General features: G+C 32.1%; 1 protein-coding gene across 5 annotated transcripts in view; it reads right to left on the bottom strand.

Moving 5' to 3' along the window:
• The window catches only part of LOC121376398 (F-BAR domain only protein 2-like), a 37,986-nt gene that overhangs the window by 9,533 nt on the left and 5,118 nt on the right, over positions 1–23,335 (bottom strand). For 2 of the 5 annotated variants that reach the window (XM_041504251.1, XM_041504253.1), the window contains exons 2-22: positions 22,366–22,457; positions 21,960–22,034; positions 21,591–21,732; positions 19,778–19,849; positions 19,561–19,641; positions 18,969–18,993; positions 18,578–18,657; positions 18,096–18,194; positions 17,466–17,562; positions 16,518–16,625; positions 14,721–14,753; positions 11,160–11,243; positions 5,846–5,927; positions 5,584–5,605; positions 5,033–5,096; positions 4,186–4,236; positions 3,499–3,629; positions 2,975–3,039; positions 2,287–2,459; positions 1,787–1,947; positions 440–648 (exon numbers count right to left, since the gene is read on the bottom strand). In XM_041504251.1, the coding sequence (XP_041360185.1) occupies positions 440–648; positions 1,787–1,947; positions 2,287–2,459; positions 2,975–3,039; positions 3,499–3,629; positions 4,186–4,236; positions 5,033–5,096; positions 5,584–5,605; positions 5,846–5,927; positions 11,160–11,243; positions 14,721–14,753; positions 16,518–16,625; positions 17,466–17,562; positions 18,096–18,194; positions 18,578–18,657; positions 18,969–18,993; positions 19,561–19,641; positions 19,778–19,849; positions 21,591–21,732; positions 21,960–22,034; positions 22,366–22,457 (1,946 nt within the window). Of the gene's footprint in view, positions 1–439; positions 649–1,786; positions 1,948–2,286; positions 2,460–2,974; positions 3,040–3,498; positions 3,630–4,185; positions 4,237–5,032; positions 5,097–5,583; positions 5,606–5,845; positions 5,928–11,159; positions 11,244–12,545; positions 12,564–14,720; positions 14,754–16,517; positions 16,626–17,465; positions 17,563–18,095; positions 18,195–18,577; positions 18,658–18,968; positions 18,994–19,560; positions 19,642–19,777; positions 19,850–21,590; positions 21,733–21,959; positions 22,035–22,365; positions 22,458–23,335 lie in introns of all 5 variants that reach the window. The other 3 variants (XM_041504252.1, XM_041504257.1, XM_041504254.1) reach the window with 3 other exon arrangements.

The following is a 23,335-nucleotide window of genomic DNA, read 5'->3' as shown; positions in this document are numbered from 1 at the left end:
CTAGTAAATAACTGCTATTGCTATGCCCGACAGCTAGTGAATTGTTTTTTTGGACAAATGTTACAGTTAAGTCTATTTTGTAAATATGAATATCCTGACCCACCCCAACCCCAATGTTAGTGTTTTAAGCTCTATCTCCCTCTTTATCCGATTATTACTATTGTAAAGTAGGGCTAGTGAATTTTTAATTGTGGTAGTACATTTTTTAAATCACTGATCCCATGGTTAGTAGATTTTTTTTTAATTCTAGAAGCCCCAGCTATGAAATGCCACAAGTTAAATAAAATATTGTATGTATTATAGGGCAGGCACAGCAACCATTTTGACTGCTTTTGGAAATTGTTTTTTAAACCTGCAACCTCATTTGCCTTTCCTAAAAAACAAAAACAGAGGATTATATGACTGTTCTTCAATAAAGTACCAACAGAGTAAATCTTACTTGGTGGCATCATGGCCCTTGAAATAAGCATTGACGGTCTCTGTGAACGCCACTGCCAGTGGAATGTTGTCGGACATGCCGATGGTCAAAGGACTGGGTCCTCGAGATGACCCTATCGGCATGGAGGTCGTGTTAAATGTTACACTACATCCGCTCTCTGACCGAGACACTGGGGCAACAGGACTGCCCTGACTGGCTTGTTTGGAAAGCTGCAATGTAAATGAATTAATGATAAATGGATGGATGGATGGATGGATGGATGGATGGATGGATGGAAGGATGGATGGATGGATGGAATATTTGGAAAGCTGTAATGAATGAATTAATGATTGGATGGATGGATAATGGATGGATGATCAAACACACCAGTATGAATGAATTAGACAACACAATGATAATATAGTTAAACCATATGGGTAAATGCATCAATGAATAACATGAATGTGCCAACAGTGGTAAATTGAATTGTTAAATACAGATAACAGCGCAAATGGCAATTCCTCAACAAGGGCTCATTCACTGGATGCGGTGTATGCATGCAGTCCAGCTCTTGCATGTGTTGTAGCTGCTGCATGCATTCAGAGTATTTACATCAGCTGTGTTCTGGTCCTAATGAAACAAGCTCATTTAAAAACATACCTTTTCTCCAAATATTCTGTTAATTATAAGGAAGAAAATAAAGAATGTTCAACAATATTTAAGCACACTTGTATATTGAGCAGCTATTTGGTGTCAGAACAGGTGAAGTTTGTGACATGTTTTTAATGTGTTAAAGAAAACTTTTTAACAAACCAGCTAAGGATTTTTAACCTCATGACAACACCAAACAAGCATTCTAAGAGTCCTGCTAAAGAAATACATGTCCCTTACCAGGACTAACAAATCTTTGTATCTCCTAACTTCAATGATGAATAAATCACTATGAAAGTCAAACATGATCTGTGACAGTACATTCTAAAGCTATACACAACATTTCTGCTCAATATCTTGAGACATTGCAAAATAAAAATCCAGAAAAAAGATTTTTGTTTCTCCTAAATTCAAGGGCCATAACTCTCTCAAAATTGGGTAAATCACCATGAAAGTTAAACTTGATCTGTAACTGTAACAAAAGCTATACACAAAATTTCATCTCAATATCTCAAGGCATTGTGAAAAAAAACATCTGGAAAGCTGTAGATGGACTGATGGAGAGTCATATGGACAGACAGATAGACAGACAGACAGGACACAGATTAATCCTATAGTCACCTACAGTTGTACCAGTAGTGGACTAAAAACCATCATACCAACAACCACTGTACAATTGTCTCATTCACAAATTAGAAGATTTGTTTATGGCGATACCTGAGGTATTATTCCTTTGTTTCTAGACGGTGGTCTGGCTATTGATGTTGAGGGACCAGGAACAGTTGGTGGTGATGAAATAAAACTTGAACCTAATGGAGTTGTCTTCCCTGTTATACTGCTGTCTGGAACGTCTGGACTGGGACTAAATAAATCAAAATCTACAATGTCCAAAAAAACAAAACATTTTACAATATAACTGACAAATAAGACATTAAACATAAGGATCAATGCACTTTTAAAATAAACTTACTAAACCAGACCAGATAAAATCATGAAGGTTTTCATAGCCAAAACTGTAACAGCTACATGTACATATCTTAACCTAAACAACTTGTTCATCGCAAACAATAATTAATTTTTTTAATATTTTATTAAAAAATGCACTTTCTCAAAACAAAATAAATCTTTTATTATTTATTTTTCAAGAAGAAATTATCTCCCCTTACGACATGGGATATAAAATAAAATTCCAATGTTAAGCATTGAATATTACATACGTGGTGTGTTGGATGTACTAGGAGAGGTAATAGTGCTGGGAGAAGATGAGTTCCAGTTGATTTCTGTCTGTAGTGACATGGGTGACGGTATATTATAATTAATAGCCCCTGTGGGCGTGGAAGCACTGGATGCTGCAAAAAGGTCAAGATTTAAGAGGTCTTGACAGGGTTTACTGAAAAAACAAAAAAACAAGCTTCATATTACCACTTGGAATAATAGTTCTTATTTACAGAATTAAATATTGCTAACAACAAAACACCAATTTGATTTAACAATTCTGATTTTCTTACTAAACCAACTAAAAAATTATTTTCACCAGGCCACAATTATGGTTCTACTGTACATCATGAAAAGCAATCAAGTAGTAAGTACCTCTATATGTATACTTTACACAAATTGCTAAGTATTCAGTTATAGTATTATATCTGAAAATAACAATAATATTTACTGCCACGCCAACAATCAGCACATACTCATCAGATTTTATGTCTGCACCTACTATATTTAACATTGAAATATTCTTACTTCTATACAGAGTAATGACATTGTTTGCTTTGTTTTTGTTTGTGGTTTTGTGAGGTACCACGGTGGATCACTATATATATCTACTGGGACTAGTACCCTACAACTATGAAACATTATGACCACCCTAAGCAAATATACAAGTTTAAAAAATAATTAACTTACTCTAGAGTATCTGACTCAGACTGTGACCGGCGAATCTTCTTATCTGATGACTGACTTTTCTTTCTCTGAAAAATAAATTCTTATGTATTTAAAAGACTTGATTTTTAAGTGATTTGTCAACAGTGAAATTGGTAAGATAAGTCAAACTTAATGTTTAGACAATTTAAAACATGCTATTATTAACAGCTATTTAATATGAACGGATCACAAAATATTATTATTTCTTAAAGGAATCGAATATTTTCATGTTTTTTCTAAAAATAATGAAACAACTGTTTTGCTGTAATTTTCAGAAGATGTAAATTATAGAGAAGCTGAAGTGTCAAATACTATTAATTTATCAATAGTTTAGTTTTCTATTACTATTAGCAGCAAAGGATATTTTGCATTTAGACAGGACATTTTGGCTTTTGATATACCAGTCATGGTTACCAAATGAAATAAATGTCAATGATCAGTTTGAAAATGTTGAGCTATGTGTTATTTAATTATTTGCAAATATATATATGGGTGTATGCATTTACCGTTGCTGTTGGTGACAGGCGGAGGCCCTCCACTGATGCCCTGATATCTTCAATTGTCCCTGTTGCATTAGCACTGTTAGGACTTAAAGGACGAATCTGGACTTTGATTTTTTTCCGGAATTCGTCCATATCTGTAAGTTCAAAACAAATAATTAAATATATATTAAAATTTCAGATCAATGTTAAATTATTTAAATCTGTTAAGGAAATTTAAAGAGAATAAACTAGTCATCTGTTTTAATTTCAAACAAATATGTATATTAATCATGACTTTGAATAATCGTGTATTAATGTTGTAGCGATATATTTGTGATATAACATACAATTTTGAGCTTTGTAAAATTATAATGATTAATAAAATGAAAGTAATAAATCTATAGATGTTAAAAAGTGTTTGGGTTTGTTTTTGTTGGGTTTTTAACAGCGAGACAAATTCATAAGAAAACTTGCAATATTAGTATCAAAATTTTGTTTTTAAAATATACTCGGCATCACTAGTGAAGGGTTACTCATATTGTTAGTACTACACATGTTAATGATGTATACATATATATATTTTGTCATGTCACTGTGACCTGGTTAATTTGCAAAGTTAGCCAATTCTCTAAGTAGAGAAATATCACATATTACATTTTACTGGATAAATTAAATATTATGAATTAACTTATAATTTTACTACACGATTACCTGAATCGGAGTCACTTTCACTCGAGTACCAGCTGTTTTTGTCACCATTATCTGTATTTGGTTAAGAAATGTAAAACTAATAAATATTGATATTGAGACCTTTTCACGTATTGTAACATTGGTCATTTTCACTATTGGAATTGCTGCAATTTTTTAAATATAGGTATCTCGTGATTTGTAATTTCTACGAGTGTAAAAAAAATAATTTCAAAATATTTTATAGTATTTGTCCTACACATAAATCAAACCTAAAGTATTACACTCCCATGCATTTTCTTCACTGGCCAGCTCAATTATAAGTTCACAAGTGAATGTGCCTTATTACTCATGAACAGATGTCATATATGCTAGTACTTTGTCGATTAACTGGAGATGGCAGCTAATATGAAGGAAAGAAAAAAAAAAAAAAAGTTTTATTTAACGACGCACTCCAACACATTGTATTTATGGTTATATGGCGTCAGACACACAGATATTGAGAGAGGAAACCCGCTGTCACCACTTCATGGGCTACTCTTTTCGATTAACAGAAAGGGATCTTTTATATGTACCATACCACAGACAGGGTAGTACACACCACGGACTTTGATATACCAGTTGTGGTGCACTGGCCGGAATGAGAAATAGCCCAATGGGCCCACCGACAGGGATCGATCCCACACCGACCGCACATCGAGCAAGCACTGTACCACTGACTAATATGAAGGGTTTATTCTATTAAAACAAATGGGATGTACTTGCAACTGAGATACAGAGAAGTGCCCGTTTTTATTTACACATCACATAACTAACAAATAAAAGGTAAAAGGGAAACTATTTAGGATGGGGGTTTTCAAGAAAAGGATACTATCCATTGGATCATTCGGTCGTATTCGGTAACCTTCTTCATCAACTTCAACTTCAGGTGTGGTCTAGAAATAAAAATGTGTATTAAATGTAAAATTTACAAATAAATAAAAATGGAAATATAACAACCATTTTCTTCAGTATGTTTCATGTTGACATATTTTCAACATAATTTAGTTAGCAATTACTTTACTTTTATTTTTTCATTTCAACTTATTTTTGCACTTATATCCAATTATTAAGGGTCAAGCACACTGTCCTGGGCACACACCTCAGCTATCTGGATGTTGTCCAGGACAGTGGGTTAATTGTTAGTGGTTAGTGAGAAAGAAGATGGTGTAGTGGTCTTACATCTACCCACTGAGTCATTAAAACTCGCACTGGGTTCCGGCTGCGAACCCAGTACCTACCAGCCTTATGTTCGACGGCTTAACCACGACACCACCAAGGCCTGTACTTTACTTTTAAATATTAGCCAAAAAAATATTTTTTAAGTGATTACATATATAAACTGACCACATTAAAAATAACCAAACATATAGGAATACTTACACCATCTTGACTTTCGGTTTCTCTGTAAACGAAAAAAAAGTTAAGACGATTAAAATAATACAAAATGTTGAAGAGTAATTGAAGTCTCAGTGTCTAATTTTTAGTCCATTAATAGGGAAATTAAGGAACAAGTTATGTGTTTAAGTTGGTAAATGCATCCATTACCAATGTGAGAAGATTTTTCCATAAATTGTATGTGTGTTTGTCAATGTTCTAACAACAAAGAATTTTTGTATAAGACAAGAAATAAACAAAAACTCACATTGATTCACTGTCTTTGTCATCTTTTTCTTTCTTTTTCTTCTTTGATTTTTCTTTTTTCTTCTTGTTAGATTTTAAAAACCCTAAAAATAACAACAATTCAAACAATTTTATTACATTCAAATATTTCAAAAGTTATCAATCAAAACAAATATTCTGTTAAACAAAGATAACAAGGAAAATATACACTACGTTCACAAAAGCTTAGAATTTAGTTTGTATTTTGAATTTATTTATTTTTTAATAAAAAATAAATAAAAAGAATTACGTAACTGCATTAACATACACCAATATTCAAAAATAATGTCCTGAACATAAAACCATGAGAGATACTAACTTTTAGTCTTGAACCCTCAACACTCTGTAAAATAATACTGAAATATTTGTTTTAATGTTACACTTTTTGTTGAACATTATTTTAAAGTTCATATACCTTCCTGGAATTCATAGTACATGTACTAAATTAACTAATTAATAATGCAGTTATTTTTTTAAATCTTAAAATAAAAATGTTCTATTTAACTTATTATATTTTTCTCTTCTTTCACAACAACCCATTCCATCTAACTTTTTTTATAACATAAATACACCCTTGTAAAAACAAAACAAAAAACATTTGTCAACAGCTTTCTGGGTTTTGGGGGGTTCTTAGGTTTTTTTAATTATTATTTTGTACATTCAATAACAATAATTTGCATCAGCCTCCTATGAAATAAGTAAATGATTAAGGAACAACCCAAATCCTGTCGCCGACTTGTATACATATCAACCATCATCTATTATGACAACTTGCAGTCTGTTTTTGTGGTGTACTGGTGATTTAATGCTTTTAATTTTGAGAAATTGAAGGCAAATTTTTTAAACTCATATATATCATATCTGGGTGTTTACAGATAACATTTTCTTGGTCTTTTTCACTTACAAAAATATTAAAATATTACAACACATTATATATAACATTGAAATTTGTTTTCACTGCTGGTGACTGCATCTTTAAAAGTGAAATAAAAAATAACAGAGGTTGGTGTTAAAAGTTTTCATCAAATACTTATGTATCTATATATTAATAACTGACAATAATATGTTGCCTGACAAGTACTAACCACGAGTTAGCATGTATTTGTTTCTGATTTACTAGCCAAATGGCGAGTAAACAAAGTGCTGCTTTGTTCCCTTGACTTGTACTTTCACTGAATGAAAGTAAGTGTTCAGTGCAATTTTAAAAAGTTGTAGGTATTGCTTATTTGAAATAATTTATACAAAAATAGTTTATGAATCAGTGTTACCATGGTTACAAATATTATAAAATGTTTACATACATGTACATGTATTTGTAGACAATTGGGTTTATTTTATTTCCAGTATCATGAAGAAATGAGTAAACAAAACTTTTGTTTATAAAATAAAACCCTAAAATATTAATATGTCCTATGTCTACATGTACAAGTTATATGTAACATATGCCAAATAAATTTTGTGATTCATCAAATAGCTAAATGACATTGCAATATGTTGTCTATTTACAGCATCAATGTTTACATTCACTACACTCCAAAGACATGTCTAAGTGATTCATTTGCATCTAATTTGCCAAGTTATAAAATTCTGAAAGTATGTGGTATGAAAAACATCACATACTATTATTTTATTGAATGTGCTACCTACTTCATGGTAAAAATTAACAATATCATTTTTAACATGTTTTTTGTTCTTTAGGAATTTATGCGATGTCCTTTTGTCCTTACCTGTACATGGTTGTGTGTGTGAGTGTGTTTGTTTGTTTGTTTAACCACAAGTTAAACTGAGGAGTGACTTGTACTCACTGGAGAGGGGGTGGGGGGGAGGGGGGCGCACTACCCAAACAAATCACCAAATAGTGATAGTAAAATGTAACACAAGCCAATATATAAGGTGGAAAAAAATAAGACCTGATTGGGGGGTGGGGGAGGGAGGGCTGTCCATTCCACTTCCCAGTGCTAACACTAGCTCTCATATTTATTTTTTAAGTCTATTAACAACACACTGGTGTAGGAAGTGGGGGGGCAAGAGGGGCATATAACCCCCCCTTTGCAGCAGCAGCAATGATTTTGTATATATTTTAACATGTATTTATATATATGTGTGTGTGTCCCCACACCAACCTTTTGGCACCTTCCTATCCCTGCAACAACAAGCTAAATTGTCAATGTCTTAATCATCAGTAGACAATTCTATGTCACAATTTTCTTCTAACACTATCTGTCCGGTGCTAGGTAAAACATATGACATAAGTGGTTCAAATCGATATGGTATTATACCACTGGCATCAGCTCAGCACAACTCTTCTTTACTTGGCTTGCTTAAATTGCAAATTCTGTTTCTTAGGTTTTCTTCTCATGAACAAGGAGCACACTCAACGATGACGTCACAGGTTAGCTCATCAACTGTCGACACTTTCCAGCTAACATTGGAAATAGCGATAAAAACACTCCCCAGTGAGGACTGGCATGTTCTCACAGTATTTGCTTGTTGTGATTTATGATGGCAAACATATTAATTAAATTGCATGTTTGGTTTAGTGTTAGGTCCCCTTTAAAGAAATTGTGATGAAAAAACTAATTAATATTTCAAAATATAAAACTGTTGCTATGGCAATCAAAATATTAATTTATTGAGAGGTGTATGAGAAAAAACATGTATTCTTATATAAGTATACTAAATCAAATGAAAATGTATAATTGTTTCCGGCTTCAGTTTAACTTACCAGTATCAAAAAAACACAGAATGAAAATTTAAAATCAGTTCATTATCCAGTGCTTAAGTTTAATATAAGTTCTAACATTGTTATTAACCTTCTGACTACTGCAGGCGAGATATCTCGCCCGACGTCACGTCAGTCGATATACTGTACACTGTATACAGTGCATTCCCCAATTCATATTTCCCGCCGTTTTGCACACGACACTCACCGGAAAGGGAAATATAATTAAAGAAAAAAGATTTTTTTTCAAAATGGTGGTTTTTGTTTTGATTTTTTCAATTGAAAATACCTTGAAATTTTGAGTTCAAAAAGTGGTTTTCGGCAAGTATTTTCGCTTGACAACAATGGCGGCACGTCGCGGTAATTTTCAGGGATCGATAGCTGATTGTAACAGCTAATTTGATAATAAATTTGATCGTTTTACCAACAACGAAAATTACCAAATATTGCAATATGAATCGTAGTTCGGGTTTAAAAAAAAAATCTGGTCAGAAAACCACTGTTATCGGGAATAATGGACATAAATACTGGACAGCTGGCCACAAATGCCCGTAAGTAAACGCAACTTTTTCGATTTTTTGCCTAATTTTAATCACCATTAGCCGATCTAAAATAATAAAAATTACAAAAAAAGACACGATAATAATACTTACCGATTCATATATGAACTTTATTTCATGTATTTATGAAACATTTAAGTGAATATATGTGAGTAAAAATTATAAACTTGTACCCACTCAACGTGGTTTTTGTTAAAAATTAATCCAGTAGTCTAAAGGTTAACTCGTGTTAAATAATATAAATTAATATGAATTAATCCATAATACTGATACAAGATATACAGTTGGTGTTAATTTGATAGTTATTATTAGTTTATGAATATTAATCCTGTACGTGTACATGTACATGTACATGAAGATTAATAGTAATAAAATATGTTTTAATTCAGTTAGTGTAATTTAATCTGCAAGAAAAAGAAAGAAAGAAGTGTTTTATTTAACGACGCACTCAACACATTTTATTTACGGTTATATGGCATCAGACATATGGTTAAGGACCACACACATTTTTTTAGAGGAAACCCGCTGTCGCCACATAGGCTACTCTTTTTTACGACAGGCAGCAAGGGATCTTTTATTTGCGCTCCCCACAGGCAGGATAGCACAAACCATGGCCTTTGTTGAACCAGTTATGGATCACTGGTCGGTGCAAGTGGTTTACACCTACCCATTGAGCCTTGCGGAGCACTCACTCAGGGTTTGGAGTCGGTATCTGGATTAAAAATCCCATGCCTCGACTGGGATCCGAACCCAGTACCTACCAGCCTGTAGACCGATGGCCTGCCACGACGCCACCGAGGCCGGTATGCAAGAAAAAGAATAAACAGTATTATGTAAACATGTAGCTAGAAATAAAAATGTTTTGTATTAGAAAGACACAATTTATAAAATTAATTAATTTGCTGTCAGTTAGCTGAGTAAATAAATGTGATGTATCCTGCACACAAAATATAAATAGTTGCTATTTGTAGTCTGACCATAGAAGTCATTCTTAAACTGGAGACGTAAACTAAAATACTTGAACAAAACTGTAATCACAAATACTGGTCGTAACTGGTATAACATTTCTCGGATGAACTAACCTAGTCAAATACATTTTTAATAATATACTGTCAATGTTAGCATAATAATAAAAAAAAGTTGTGAAACTTCAATCATGAGGCCATGTAGGATTTAACAGTTAAAATGTTTTAGCTTTTTAATATACATACTATCAAAAATATATACAGGTAACACCAACTATTTTCATCTTTAATACATATCCCTACATTCATCATCATTATTCATCTGTTAACACAGAAAAATGTCTCTATTAAATAGAAGATTGCATGACTGGTTTAAAATACCCAAATCTGAAACTGCACAGGCAATATATATATATATATATATATATATATATATATATATATATATATATATATATATATATATATATATATATATATATATACATACACACACACACACACATGTATATATTGAGTACAGTTTAAAAAAAACACTTACTGAAACAACCTTATGAAAGCCAATGAAAAGAAACTACACTTGTATTTTGTACTATATTTTTTTCATGAAATTCTAGACCACAAAATGTTTCTACAAATAGCTAGCTGAAAAGGTTTGACTTTAATCTGACACAATTCAGACAAATAGTATTAAGTTTCACTATAAGAAATCAAACATACCCAGTAACACTTTATCTGTATAAAACATTCTTGTTGTAATACATTTTGAAATTGTTATCTGAGAATGGTGACAAACAAAACTCAGTTAAGATTAAATACGAACTGAAATAGGAAAGATAAATGCTAGATTACGACAAATAAAAACATGGTTAAGAGTAAACAAGAGGCTGAAACAGGAATAGATACACACTAGACTGCGACTAGAAAGCTGTAAACTATGCAAGTGAGCCCCAGCCTATAAACTGCATGCAGAAAACAGCACAGCAACACAACAAAGCCTGAAAAGGCCAGCCATTCAGTCGACACAAGACTGAAACAGAAAGTATTTACATGTTCGTGAGACTCGCAGTTTCACACTTCTACTCAGCGGCCCCGGCTGATCGGACAGCACTGGGCTGGGACTGCTGCTAGAATCTGCAAAAATAAATAGGTTTACTATAAAAAGAGGAAACATGGGAATGTACCCATCTCAATCCCCAAACAAAAGGTTTTGTTTTGTTTTTGCTGAAGTTGTAAAACAGAGCATGCATTTTTAAGATTTGCAAAAAGATTGATTGATTGATTGAATGTTTGTTTAACGACACCCCAGCACAAAAATACATATCGGCTATTGGGTGTCACAAATGGTAAGTATATGAACATATTTATATACACTCATGTAAAACCACAGTGTAAGGAGCTGTGGGGGGGGATTTGCAAAAAGAAAAAGAAAAAATCAATTCACCTTTCTTATAGTGGGATGGGGGTGGAAAAGTATCTTTCTGTCAAAATTGTTTACTGAAGTCACAGTTAAGATTAGGAAAAGAGGGAAATAATTATTGAGTCTGGTAGGTTATAAAAACCTTACCCAATGTTTTTGATCATTCTGGAATATTAATCAGGATCAACAAAATTAATATCAACCGTGTTATGTGGCTTCTTTCTTTAATTCAGTGTGGATATAAAAGTATGGATATGAAAATGAGACAAGTTGCTTATACAATAACAGGCCTCTAAAAATTGTGAGAGCGATAGTTTCGTTTGCTCATTGCTCACGTAAGTATAATTTTGTGTAACCCACTTTTCGTTCGCACATTGAATTTATGACATCATTTGGTCATGATGGGTTACGTAAAATGAATTTATTTTTGCATAACCCGTAAATGGTTTACGCAAAATTTATATTTTCAGAGGCTGGAACAGAAAGTCAAGATCCGATGGGCAAATGGACATAGCAAAAGGAAATTGAAATCTTTGTCTGATTATACCATCAATCTAGTATCTTCTTTTTAAAAAGAAAAGAAAAATGAGCCTGATTATTTTTTTACAGGTGGATGGACAGATAGGACAAAATCACAGGGTTTTTAATAGGGAGACAATACTTTTTCACATACTAAATGTATGTCTACAAACATGATCACCATACACCCCAACTGTTTCCATAGTAAACTCATTACACTATAATGCCATTGACAAATCAAGTATTATCATAACAGTGCAAATCAGGCCAACCTTAAAAAATATTGATTCCTGTAACCTAATATGTGTACATGTATTTGTATGTTTAGGTTTCTTTTTCTTTTTTTTCAAAACCATAATTTAAAAAAGCTTACTAACCAATCAACTATTAAAATGGGTTAGTTTACAGTCGATCAATTTTTCTAAAGGCTTGCCTCAACACTAAAGAAATGAACAAAAGAAAGCCAACAGACAAAAGCAAATGAAGCTATACATTACCTATGAATAGTGCAGCATCTGAAAGATGACAGGACAAGACACACTAAGTGCAGAGAAGCTAAGCAGACAAAACGTGCACAAAGACAGGAAGTCATAAATACATGGGACAAACAAATAAATGGTACTACAAGAAAACAAATGAAAATAGTCTGCACAAAAACATCTGAGATTACTCTCACAAAATTTTGCTAAAAAAAAAAAAAAAAAAAAAAGAAAGAAAAAAGGAAAAAACAAAAGGAGGTATTTGTCACCAACAGGATTTAACCAAGAACCGTAACTGTCATCTCATTCCTTTTGCTTGTGGCACAACAAAACGACTTTAATTAGGACTCGGATAAAGTGAATTTCAATCTTATGGCCAATTATATATTATTTCGAATACATCTGACAGCTGTCACTAAAACATAAGTCTTTGTTAGCATGATGCATGTATTTAGTGTACAGACTCAAGGTCCATCAAAAGTCGGATCAAGCTCTGGGAATAGATAGATGTATGTAGGTGTAGCAGAGAATGTGTTAAAAATGTGGAACATTTTGGTTACACACACTTTAGACAATTATAAAATAACATATTTGTGAGATATTCAGCAAAATTAATTTTTAAGCTCATGCTTTGACTACCTTATCCTGACAGTGCTACAACCAGATCCATTCAGTAATAACTGAAAAAAGATTATTAACATTAAACCAGATTACTAGTATGTAGAATTTGTTGGGATTTGTTTTACAAGTTTCTATGTTCAATATACAGTGAAACCTTTCTAAACCAGATACCCAATGGACCAATCAAAAAGTCTGGTTTTAAGAGGTGTACAGATGTTCTATTCTGTACTAATATTTAAAAACGGTAAAAAACGTCTGGTTTTGAGGGAATTCTGGTTTACAGAAGTTTCAGTGTACCAAAAACAGAATGTAGCTCAGTGGTAGATTATTCAAGTGCGGTAATAGACAATCTACACCCTTTAGTTAAAATTTTCTATTTTCTATTTTTAACACCGTCATATATGTTTGATATATTAAATGTGGTATATGCTATCCTGTCTACTGAAAATACAAGATCTGTAGCTACTAAACAGGAGCAACATATGTGGAAGAATCAGATTTCCTCTTGAAGTAGCAGTATACCATATAAGCACCAGTCATAAGCATCATTGGTGATAAATGGGACAGTGCTGGCGGTCATAAAATGTTGCTTCATTTGGCCAGTAAATTACTGTAATTTAATCTGAACTAGAATCTGAACTATTGCAACCCCTGCAATTCCCTGCAGCAACTGGCATTGCCATGGAGACCGCTTCTGTGTTTTTAATTATTTTGCAATTCACGATATTCAATTTGTTTTGCCATGGACATTTTTTTAATTACTAAAAACATCCAAAGGGTCGAATCAACAATAGGATAACTTTTGTGTGAAACTAGGGTAGTCAAAGTTGCTTCCCGTTGGATCTGAAACGAGCAGTTTAATCCCAAATGTTTTCTGATTTACTTTAAGGGTGAGGAGTGATAGTATTTACATCCACAATGTATATGCTGATTGAAACACTGCATGTAGCAGTTTTAGCCACATTTTACAATTGTCATCCAGGAAATTTTATTTGTTGGTATACACCCTTTAAACTAAGTCATTAATCTCCTTGGCTATGTCCCCAGAAAGCAGATTTTCTTGCTACTACAGCATAAAAATAATCATAATTAACATTTGTCATAAAGTTGTTGGGGTTTTTCATGGGTTTTTTAAAGATATCTTTCTACTATCTATTGCTGGCCAATTTGTTCTTTAAAAAAAATGTGCTACTTTTATGTTGAATTTCTATGATTACTAATGTAGATTCACCAAATCATAATTTCTTTCAAAAGCTATTGGACAACCAAGATTATACTGTAAAAAAATACTCATGCTTATAAAATAACTATTATAAGTAATAAAAAAAAAAAAGGAAGATCATGCAATAAATATGGATACTGAAAAATAGTTTCAGAATGCGAGATATATTTGCACAGCACCTGCAATATATAATATTACTCTTTGTGTGATATTGATATAAGCTTACCAGCTTAGTACTCATACAAGAATCCTGATCATATATTGTTTACAAGAGCAATAGGTCAGGTTATGACATAGGTGAGGGGGTTTGAAGCAGGTCACACATGGAAGAAGTATTTCAAATACAGTACCTCCAATACCATCCTTCACAGATTTCACTGAACCTATCAAATGTAGTTGATTAAAAATTATATAGTAAGACTAAGGCGGAGGTGGGGGCTCACATTAAATGGGATGAAGTAAACAAATAAAGTTTGGACTTGAACTGTGCTGAAAATATGCTAAGTAGAGGTAATCTCAAACAGTTTGTATAATATGAAATGGTTCAGGAGAATAGTAAAATGGCCTGTTATTACCGGTGTTTGCTTCATTATACCACAGTTTTATACCTAATTTACACAGTACCTCTGAATTCTAATTATGCATAAATATAAACTATTTAGATAGGTATAATTACTATTGTGCAGTACAGCATTTCATTTATTACTTACCAGGGATGTGCATACCTACAATATATACACTTGTATTTTCAATAGTGTATAGAGCTTAAACGTATATCCGGAAGTGAATGTTGTTGAAAACAAATCTGACATGCAGCTCTTTTATTTGGTTTTCTTACTTAAAGAAATACATGGTTTTTTAGAATATGAATACCTAATGCCCAAGGCATAATACATAATTAACTTGACCATGCCCAATGGCTTCTATACATACAAAAGTACATGTCAATAATATTCAGCGTCCCAAACACAAATTAACATATATTATAAATCCAGATTTTAAAAAAACAATAATTTGGTAAGTTAACTGTTAGTAAACTAAACCACACAGAAGTTTGTTTACATGATATTAAATTTGGTCAATTGTACTGAAAATAAGGTGCCAATAAACAACAAAGTTGATGATCAAATAAAATGTTGGATTTATCATTATATATATTTTTGTTATATAATGCTGAAAATAAATTCACTTGAACATACAATTTTCTTCTTGATTTATTTAGCTTTTGGGTTGATTTGAAATATATGTCAGGCAAGTGTTTTCCCAATTATGAGTAGTGTAGTCTGAATACAATTATTTTTAACACAAACTTCTAATCTACATGTAATACAACACGAAATACAACACGTAATACAACACAAAATACAATACAAAATACAATATAAACAGGGTGCTAAAAGACACAAACATACATACATAGAGAGCAAGAATACTTTTACAGAAAGTTTTGGGGTTTTTTAAAGAAAAGTAATAACACAACAAATCATACATGGAAATAACAACAGAACACTAAGTAAAGGAAATAGATATATTAACATACATGAAAGTGAATGTTTCTTAAACATATCAACAACAATTCATATCCCCACCAATCCCCAACAATTCATTTATATCAGAACATTCTACCAGAAAATGTTTATTAATTTAATCTGATAAATAAACAAAGATTTAGAATAATCCATATCTGTCTTATTTTGTTCGTAAACATTATATAGTATTTAATAAACATTCCAGTTTTAAAATTTTCACTAAGAATATCCCATTTTTACTTCTCATCTTTACTTCAAAAATATTTTAGAGGTTATGTACTTTCAATAAGATTCCATATAAACTTTAAAATATTTCATGAAACTATTTCATTGTTTGGATTTATAAAATAACTGCAGCACATATAAAACCCAAGTTAGGATCAGTAACATTTTCAAGAGAAGCATTTTTGAAGAAACTGAAAAAAGCAAGACAATTATGAGCATTTAATTAATAATATCAATTAATAATAAGAAATATTAAAAATAAAATTTACAATGAAATCTAGACTGCAAGTTTAACAGAAGTTTAAGCAATAAAAATACTGGGGTTAAACTATTATAATTAGGGGTTTTTTAAATAAAAAATTCCACAACCAAATTAGATAATGAAATATGTACCTTGTTTTTGTTTATCAGATAAACTATCTCTTTTATCAAGAGGATCTGGGGACATTGGTCGCTGGGGTGCAAGGTTTGATAAATCTGGTTCCTGAAAGACGAGTGGACCTACAAAAATAAATAATAAATGTCATTAGTAGTCAAATCTCGATTTAATTGACCTTCATTTATAATCTTTAAGAAATCTTTTTAGTGTATCACTTACCATAAACTTTTTATGTGCACTGTGATGAACATCCATAGGTGCAACTATAAACCAAGTTTCATTGACCTGGGACTTACATTTTGTGAGAAACTTTAATATTAAACTTTAACGCAAAAGTTGACGCCATCACCACCGTAAAGATGAGACAAAAATATTGAAGTAGTAAACTGTAATATTTTCAATTATATGTAAAATGCAGTAATAATTATTATACATCAAAGATTCAGAATAGGGATAGCAGAAATGTGACATTTTTAATGGCTACTGTCTCCACTGCAGCCATCTTGTTTAACTGTGTTCTATAAATATAGCTGATACTTTCTCAAATAGCTGTCTGCTGAGATCTCTCTCTCTCTCTCTCTGTCTCTCTGTCTCTGTCTCTGTCTCTCTCTCTCTCTCTCTCTCTCTCTCTCTCTCTCATATACACACAATCAGACTTTATAAAAATGTTGTTGTTTTTTTAAAGGAAACTGAAAATTGTTAAGATTGTTTGTTTGTACACCACTAGAGCACTTTGATTTATTAATCATCAGCTATTAAATGTCAAACATTTGGTAATTTTGACAGTCTTAGAGAGGAATCCTGCTACATTTTTCTGTTAGTAACAAGGGATCTTGAATATGCACCATCCCACAGACAGGATAGCACATACCACAGCCTTTGATATACCAGTTGTGGTTCACTGGCTGGAAAATTGTCAAGATAACATTCCAATGAGTTAAAATTCTGAAATTCATATTTACCTGGTTTTGTAGTTCCAGTTTTTTTAGCTTCTACAAATGCATCTAAAAGTTTTTGTATTGACAGTTCATCACAGTTTCTTTTTAATTCACTATATGCCTGAAAAGAAATCACAAATAAGAACTGAAGCAGGGACAAAGTAACAGAAAGAAGCATTATTTCCCTTACCTAACCAACCAAACAATAAATTTTATTTCATTTCTAGTGGAATTCTGAATAACAAAAGATTATTTATACTGTACGTAAGTATTAGTATTTATCATCTGACAAAAAAATAAGGAAAATGCACAAAAACAGTTATTTTCAAAACTAGTATCTTTTTCTCTATATTAAAGCAATCAACGACAATTATTTTTGTGGAGGTAGAGACCAAGAAAGTAAACATAATCTATTACCAACATCACCATTTGGGACATTAAATCAATAAACAGTTTCAAACAATAAGTCTGGAATTTAAATTTTTCCCATGTGACAACCATTATGAATCAAGTTACACAGCAATATATCAAATCACTTATGGGTAATACAGAACACAACCAATACAGAAAATAGTAAAGATCAGGTTACAGATTTTCATGATAGCTAAAATAGGTATCACTAGCAGTTATATTACACCTCAGCATAATAATTACCTGTCCAAGTACAACATGTTGATTTTCCCAACTCCTTGCATAGGTATCAATGAAATCTTTCATCTGACTAATATGTTCTTCTTCTTTTTCTTGAAAATGCTGTAGTTAATAAAAAAATGCATGAAATATTTATAACATACTTAGTACTGATCAATGAATCAGAATCACATGCTAATAAAAGTATTAAAATTGTGGTACTTTTACAAAATAAATCTACAAAATCAAATAGATATATGAAACTAGAAATGTGTCCACCAGACAATGACGGTCTTCTTTTATGCGGTCCAGGAGACGGACAAATATATTAACGTTTCTGTTTAATGCCCATTTAGTAGTGAAAGCCTAAATATGTCTGCACCATAATTCATAATTTACAGTTTACTCTAGAGGTTTAAACAATAAACAAATAAATAAATAAAAATCATTAAGGATTATGTAAACTGCTGTTAACTTATTAAAAATCAAATTCATATTTTACTTACACAACAAGAACTTGTCATCTTGGTTTCAAATTCACTTCTGACTGTTGCATATTTGTCTATCAAACTTTTGTATTCATCTCCTGAATATAACAAATATATTAACTAAATGTCACTCAAAAATATAGGACTGTCTTCTATTTTATTTTAATTATGAATATTAAATTATATAAAATGATACACTGATATTTTAACAGTAGAGAATGTGTCTTGATCACAATTATAAAAAAAATTTTTATTTAAAATTTAAATGGGAATACATTACAATTAATCATCAGCATTTAAAAAAATTACTTATATTAATATTTAAATTTCTATCACAGTATCCAATTTGCTTTTGCAGGTGTTTGTTAACAATGGATTTGTGAAATTCATAGTTTTTAAAATTACTTACTTGCTTTCTTGTACTTTGTTTCTGACTGAATAAAAAGAAGAGTTACAAATTATACTTATGCAGATTTAGTTAATTTTTTTTAGCATAAATATAATGCAGGCATATGAAAAATATGTTCCATATGCTATCATCAATAAAAAAAACACTGGTCTTAAGGATGTAGTAGTTCAGCCATTGGCTTTAAGACTGTTAGGTACTGGGCTCATATCCCATTACCATAACCTGCTGCACAGTCAGTTCAGATGGAAGACCTCTACACTGTCAGACTTCTCTATCACTGATAACTACTAACCATTGTTCTGGACAGACAGCTTAGTCAAATGAAGTGAGCGCCCAGTACAATGTGCTTATTAAATTAGAACGAATGAGAAAAAGTTTGAATTTATAACATTTAAGTTAACATGTATCAGTATTCCAGGCATATTTTTTAGTTAAATGAAAAACATTATTACTACAAAATGTTTTTCATTCAAATAATGTTTGCATTAAATCATAATCTAGTAAATCTAATACTTTTAAACTTTAATCCAGAAATAATATTAATTTTTTAATGCCTAAAATATTTATAAATTAGCATGCATATTTTTGTTACCTTTTCGAGATCTTTTTGTGATGCATTATCCCTCTTTAGTCTTTCCAGTTCTATGCATCTTGTGTGGTAAAGTTCTTTTGCCTGAAAACAAATGGTAAAAGTGGTAAAGTGTTGAAGAAAAACATACCTCCAGCTTTTCTATACAGGATATTAAAAATACAATTATATTGAAAGGACACAAGGTTTTACATATAAAATTTATAGTAAAAAGACTCACTTTGTGTACTGCTACAATGGTTTGCTGTATAGACTGTACTGCATTTAAAGTCTCTGATTCTTCTTCTTTCATCTGTAAGTAGAACATAATAATTATCTGTTTTATAAAATATTGTAACATTTAAATTTGAAAATGACTAGAGAAAAAATGAATGGATATATTTTGTTTTTAACAATGATTCTACAGTGGAAACCAATTGAAATGATAACCTAAAACCAAAACAGGTTATCTGCACAAATGTGGCTAACCTATATTAGTTCATCGGACAATTCTTTATTCTCAGGCCTGATCTGCCAATGCATTTTAACATTTCAATGAAAATAAATGTATCATATTCTATGTACAGTGAAACCCTACTATTACGACCATGTCACAAGGCTCGAATTTGGCAGGCGGCAGGCGGCAATTGCCGCTCAAAGCGCAAAAATGCTTTCCAAAAAAACGTTTCACAAGCAGGTTTTGCTTGTCATCTGGTTTCTAAAATTTGTTTCCGGTACATCCCAGAATTCGCGTTTGTCGCGCCTTTTCCGCATTTCAAATGAAGAACTTAAAATATTTAAAACATTGCTATATTTGTATCGACATCGTAGATGCGGCCATGTTACATTAGTGCGCACACCAATAATGGCAGAATTATCTACCAACAACATTCTCGAAACTCATTCGGATCACATCGGCCGATTACGGTTTTTCAAATCCGAGTTCAGCGACAGCGAGTAATGCAAACGTCCTGAGCTATTTGGACTGGTTCTCGGACTGGTCATTCGGTTTAACATGTAGCGTAAAAACTAGTCTAGCCAACGTTAGGAAACAACTACTGGTTGAACTTACGCTTATTTATCAATGGAATCAGCCGAGAAGTTCCGAGTGTCGCAACTTTCAAAAACGACTACAATTTTAGAGACTACCATCGACCAAGCTACTTTAGAACTTATTACAATCATGGCCGCGGTGGCCAAAAAAGCTACTGTCAAGAAATGGGCAAGTACACACGCAAACTGGTTAGAATTTGAATGCGACGAAAAATCTGTCACTGTCTCAGGGTAATAAACTTATAAACCAGGTACATAATTTGTTTGGACTCTTTTATTTTGTATAGATTTAATAAAATAAGTGTAAAATAACAGCAATACCTGTGCTCTAGAACTGCTTCTCAAATTCAAACATTTGCCTCCCAATTAAAATTTGAAAAGCAAAGATTGCCTCCCAATCAAAAAAAATGAATTTCGAGCCTTGTGTCATGAAAGTTTTTTTATTAAGTGTCTAACATGAGGTAACTGTGAAAACAGAATATATATTCTGTCTTTGATATGCCACTGTCCAGTAAAGGTGCACTGGCCAGAATGAATGAATGAAATGTTTTATTTAACGACACGCTCAACACATTTTATTTACGGTTAAATGGCGTTGGACCATACAGATATTAAGGAGAAAAAAAGAAGAAGAAAAAAATGTTTTATTTAACGACGCACCACTCAACACATTTTATTTACGGTTATATGTCAGACATATGGCTATGGACCACACAGATATTGAAAGAGGAAACCCGCTGTCACCACTCCATGGACTCTCTTTTTGATTAGCAGCAAGGGATCTTTTATATGCACTATCCCATAGACAAGATAGCACATACCAAGGCCTTTGATGTACCAGTTGTGGTGCACTGGCTGGAGCGAGAAATAAAACGGAGATCGGTCCCAAATCAACCACGCACCAAGCAAGTGCTTTACAAATGGGCTACGTCTTGCCCTTTGGCCAGAATGAATAAATGTCCTAATTACTAGACATGAATCTGCAATATGTGACAACTCACTGCTTTGTGTCTCTTGTGCTGTTCCTCATAGTAGCGCACTATGTCTTTAATTAGGTCAGACCAGGTGTGTACTAACTGCATGTGTAGATTGGCCAGCTTCTCCACCAGAGACTTGAGAATATTCCAGAATGGGGCATAGGTTCTGCAAGAAAAATCTTTTTTATTAACTACATTTAAATACACAATGTTTTGGGTATTGTTTGAAGTTACCTTTTCCCAAAGCATAGCTCCTAATATTGTCAGCAAAAACCTATGTGTTGATTTCAATTTTGTATTTAGTTTTTAATTAATTTGCAACAACTTAACTGAATTAACTTTCAAGGTATTAGATTCTGTACTAATGTCAATACATAACATATACAAACTTACCCAACATGAGAACTATTGGCAACATTTTTGGCCAGTTTGCTCAGCAGTTTGCTGTATGTTTCTTCTACTTGACAACTGAAATAAACAAATGCACATTATGTATTGTACATTTTTCAAATATATCATAGCAAGGTATTAGCTAACACAGGAAAGAGAATGATGATTTTCACAAACTGTAAAAAGCTGTTGCAAGATGAACAAAGAGGAAAAGGACCCACAACACACAACCTCTATCTCTACCCCAACCCCCCCCCCCCCACCACCACCACCAAAAGAAAAAAATACTGGTGATCTGGGGCCTAAATTTCACCAACAAATATTATGTTTATCTTGATGACAAGCCTAGTTGGGAATTTTGTTTTAAACTGAATTCAAAAAACAAAGGAACAAATCGTCAGTCTTGTACCTCTCTCTCAAGAATTCAATCAACTCTTTGCTGGAGATCTGGCCATGTTTCATAGTCTGGTACAGTATGAAAAAGCCATTGTTCTTTTCTCCCTAAAAAGAAAAAATGTGTTAAAATTTAAAAAACAAAACAACAATATTAATATATTAACAAAATACATGATGTATACTGAACCGTTTTTTCCACATCTTGTTTTAGCATGGTGCAGTACCATGCCACACTAGTCTAGCATCATCTTGCCTTAATCAGCACCATGATTACACATGCACTTTAAAATAATTAATTCTAAAATTGCTTTATAAAACACTCATAAAATATATTATTAATTAATTAAATATTTGTTATATCTTTTGCCGTTAATTACATTTATTTTTATTTCAATAAATTTTTTGTCTAAATGATAAAGGTTATTAAATGAATATTCAAAGGTGCAACACCATTAAATAGTTCTGTTTAGTAATGCTTAATTCAGGCATGTGATTTGGTATTCTTATAAAAAGCTGAAAATGTTCTATCATACAAAAACGAAGCAATTTCTTTGACTGGTCATCAGTCTTATATCACGGTACATTGTCTACAGGTAAGCAAACAGCCATTAAGAAAATGGTTTAGTGGAAGTGCAATAATAAAAAAAACCTGAAAATAAAGGGAAATGGGATATTTTTTTATGAAAACATTTTCACAGATTTATTTTACGATAAAAGATATTTTTTTAAAAAGCTAAATTCTGCTAAAATGCGGAAGAATCACATGCCTGTTAATTAGGTAACCTAAAACCAAAACAGGTTATCTGAACACATGTAGCTAGTCTATTTCAGGTTATCAGACAATTCTTTATTCTCAGTCCTGATTTGTCAATACATTTTGACATTTCTATGAAAACAAAAGTATCATATTCAAACTACATATGCTAAATTATAACGGTACTAATTATTAATTTATTTCTTACATTACTTGGCTTTTCTGTCAG

Source organism: Gigantopelta aegis, chromosome 6, assembly GCF_016097555.1.
Source record: "Gigantopelta aegis isolate Gae_Host chromosome 6, Gae_host_genome, whole genome shotgun sequence".
Taxonomy (NCBI): domain Eukaryota; kingdom Metazoa; phylum Mollusca; class Gastropoda; order Neomphalida; family Peltospiridae; genus Gigantopelta; species Gigantopelta aegis.
This window is presented reverse-complemented; position numbering and strand designations above follow the sequence as displayed.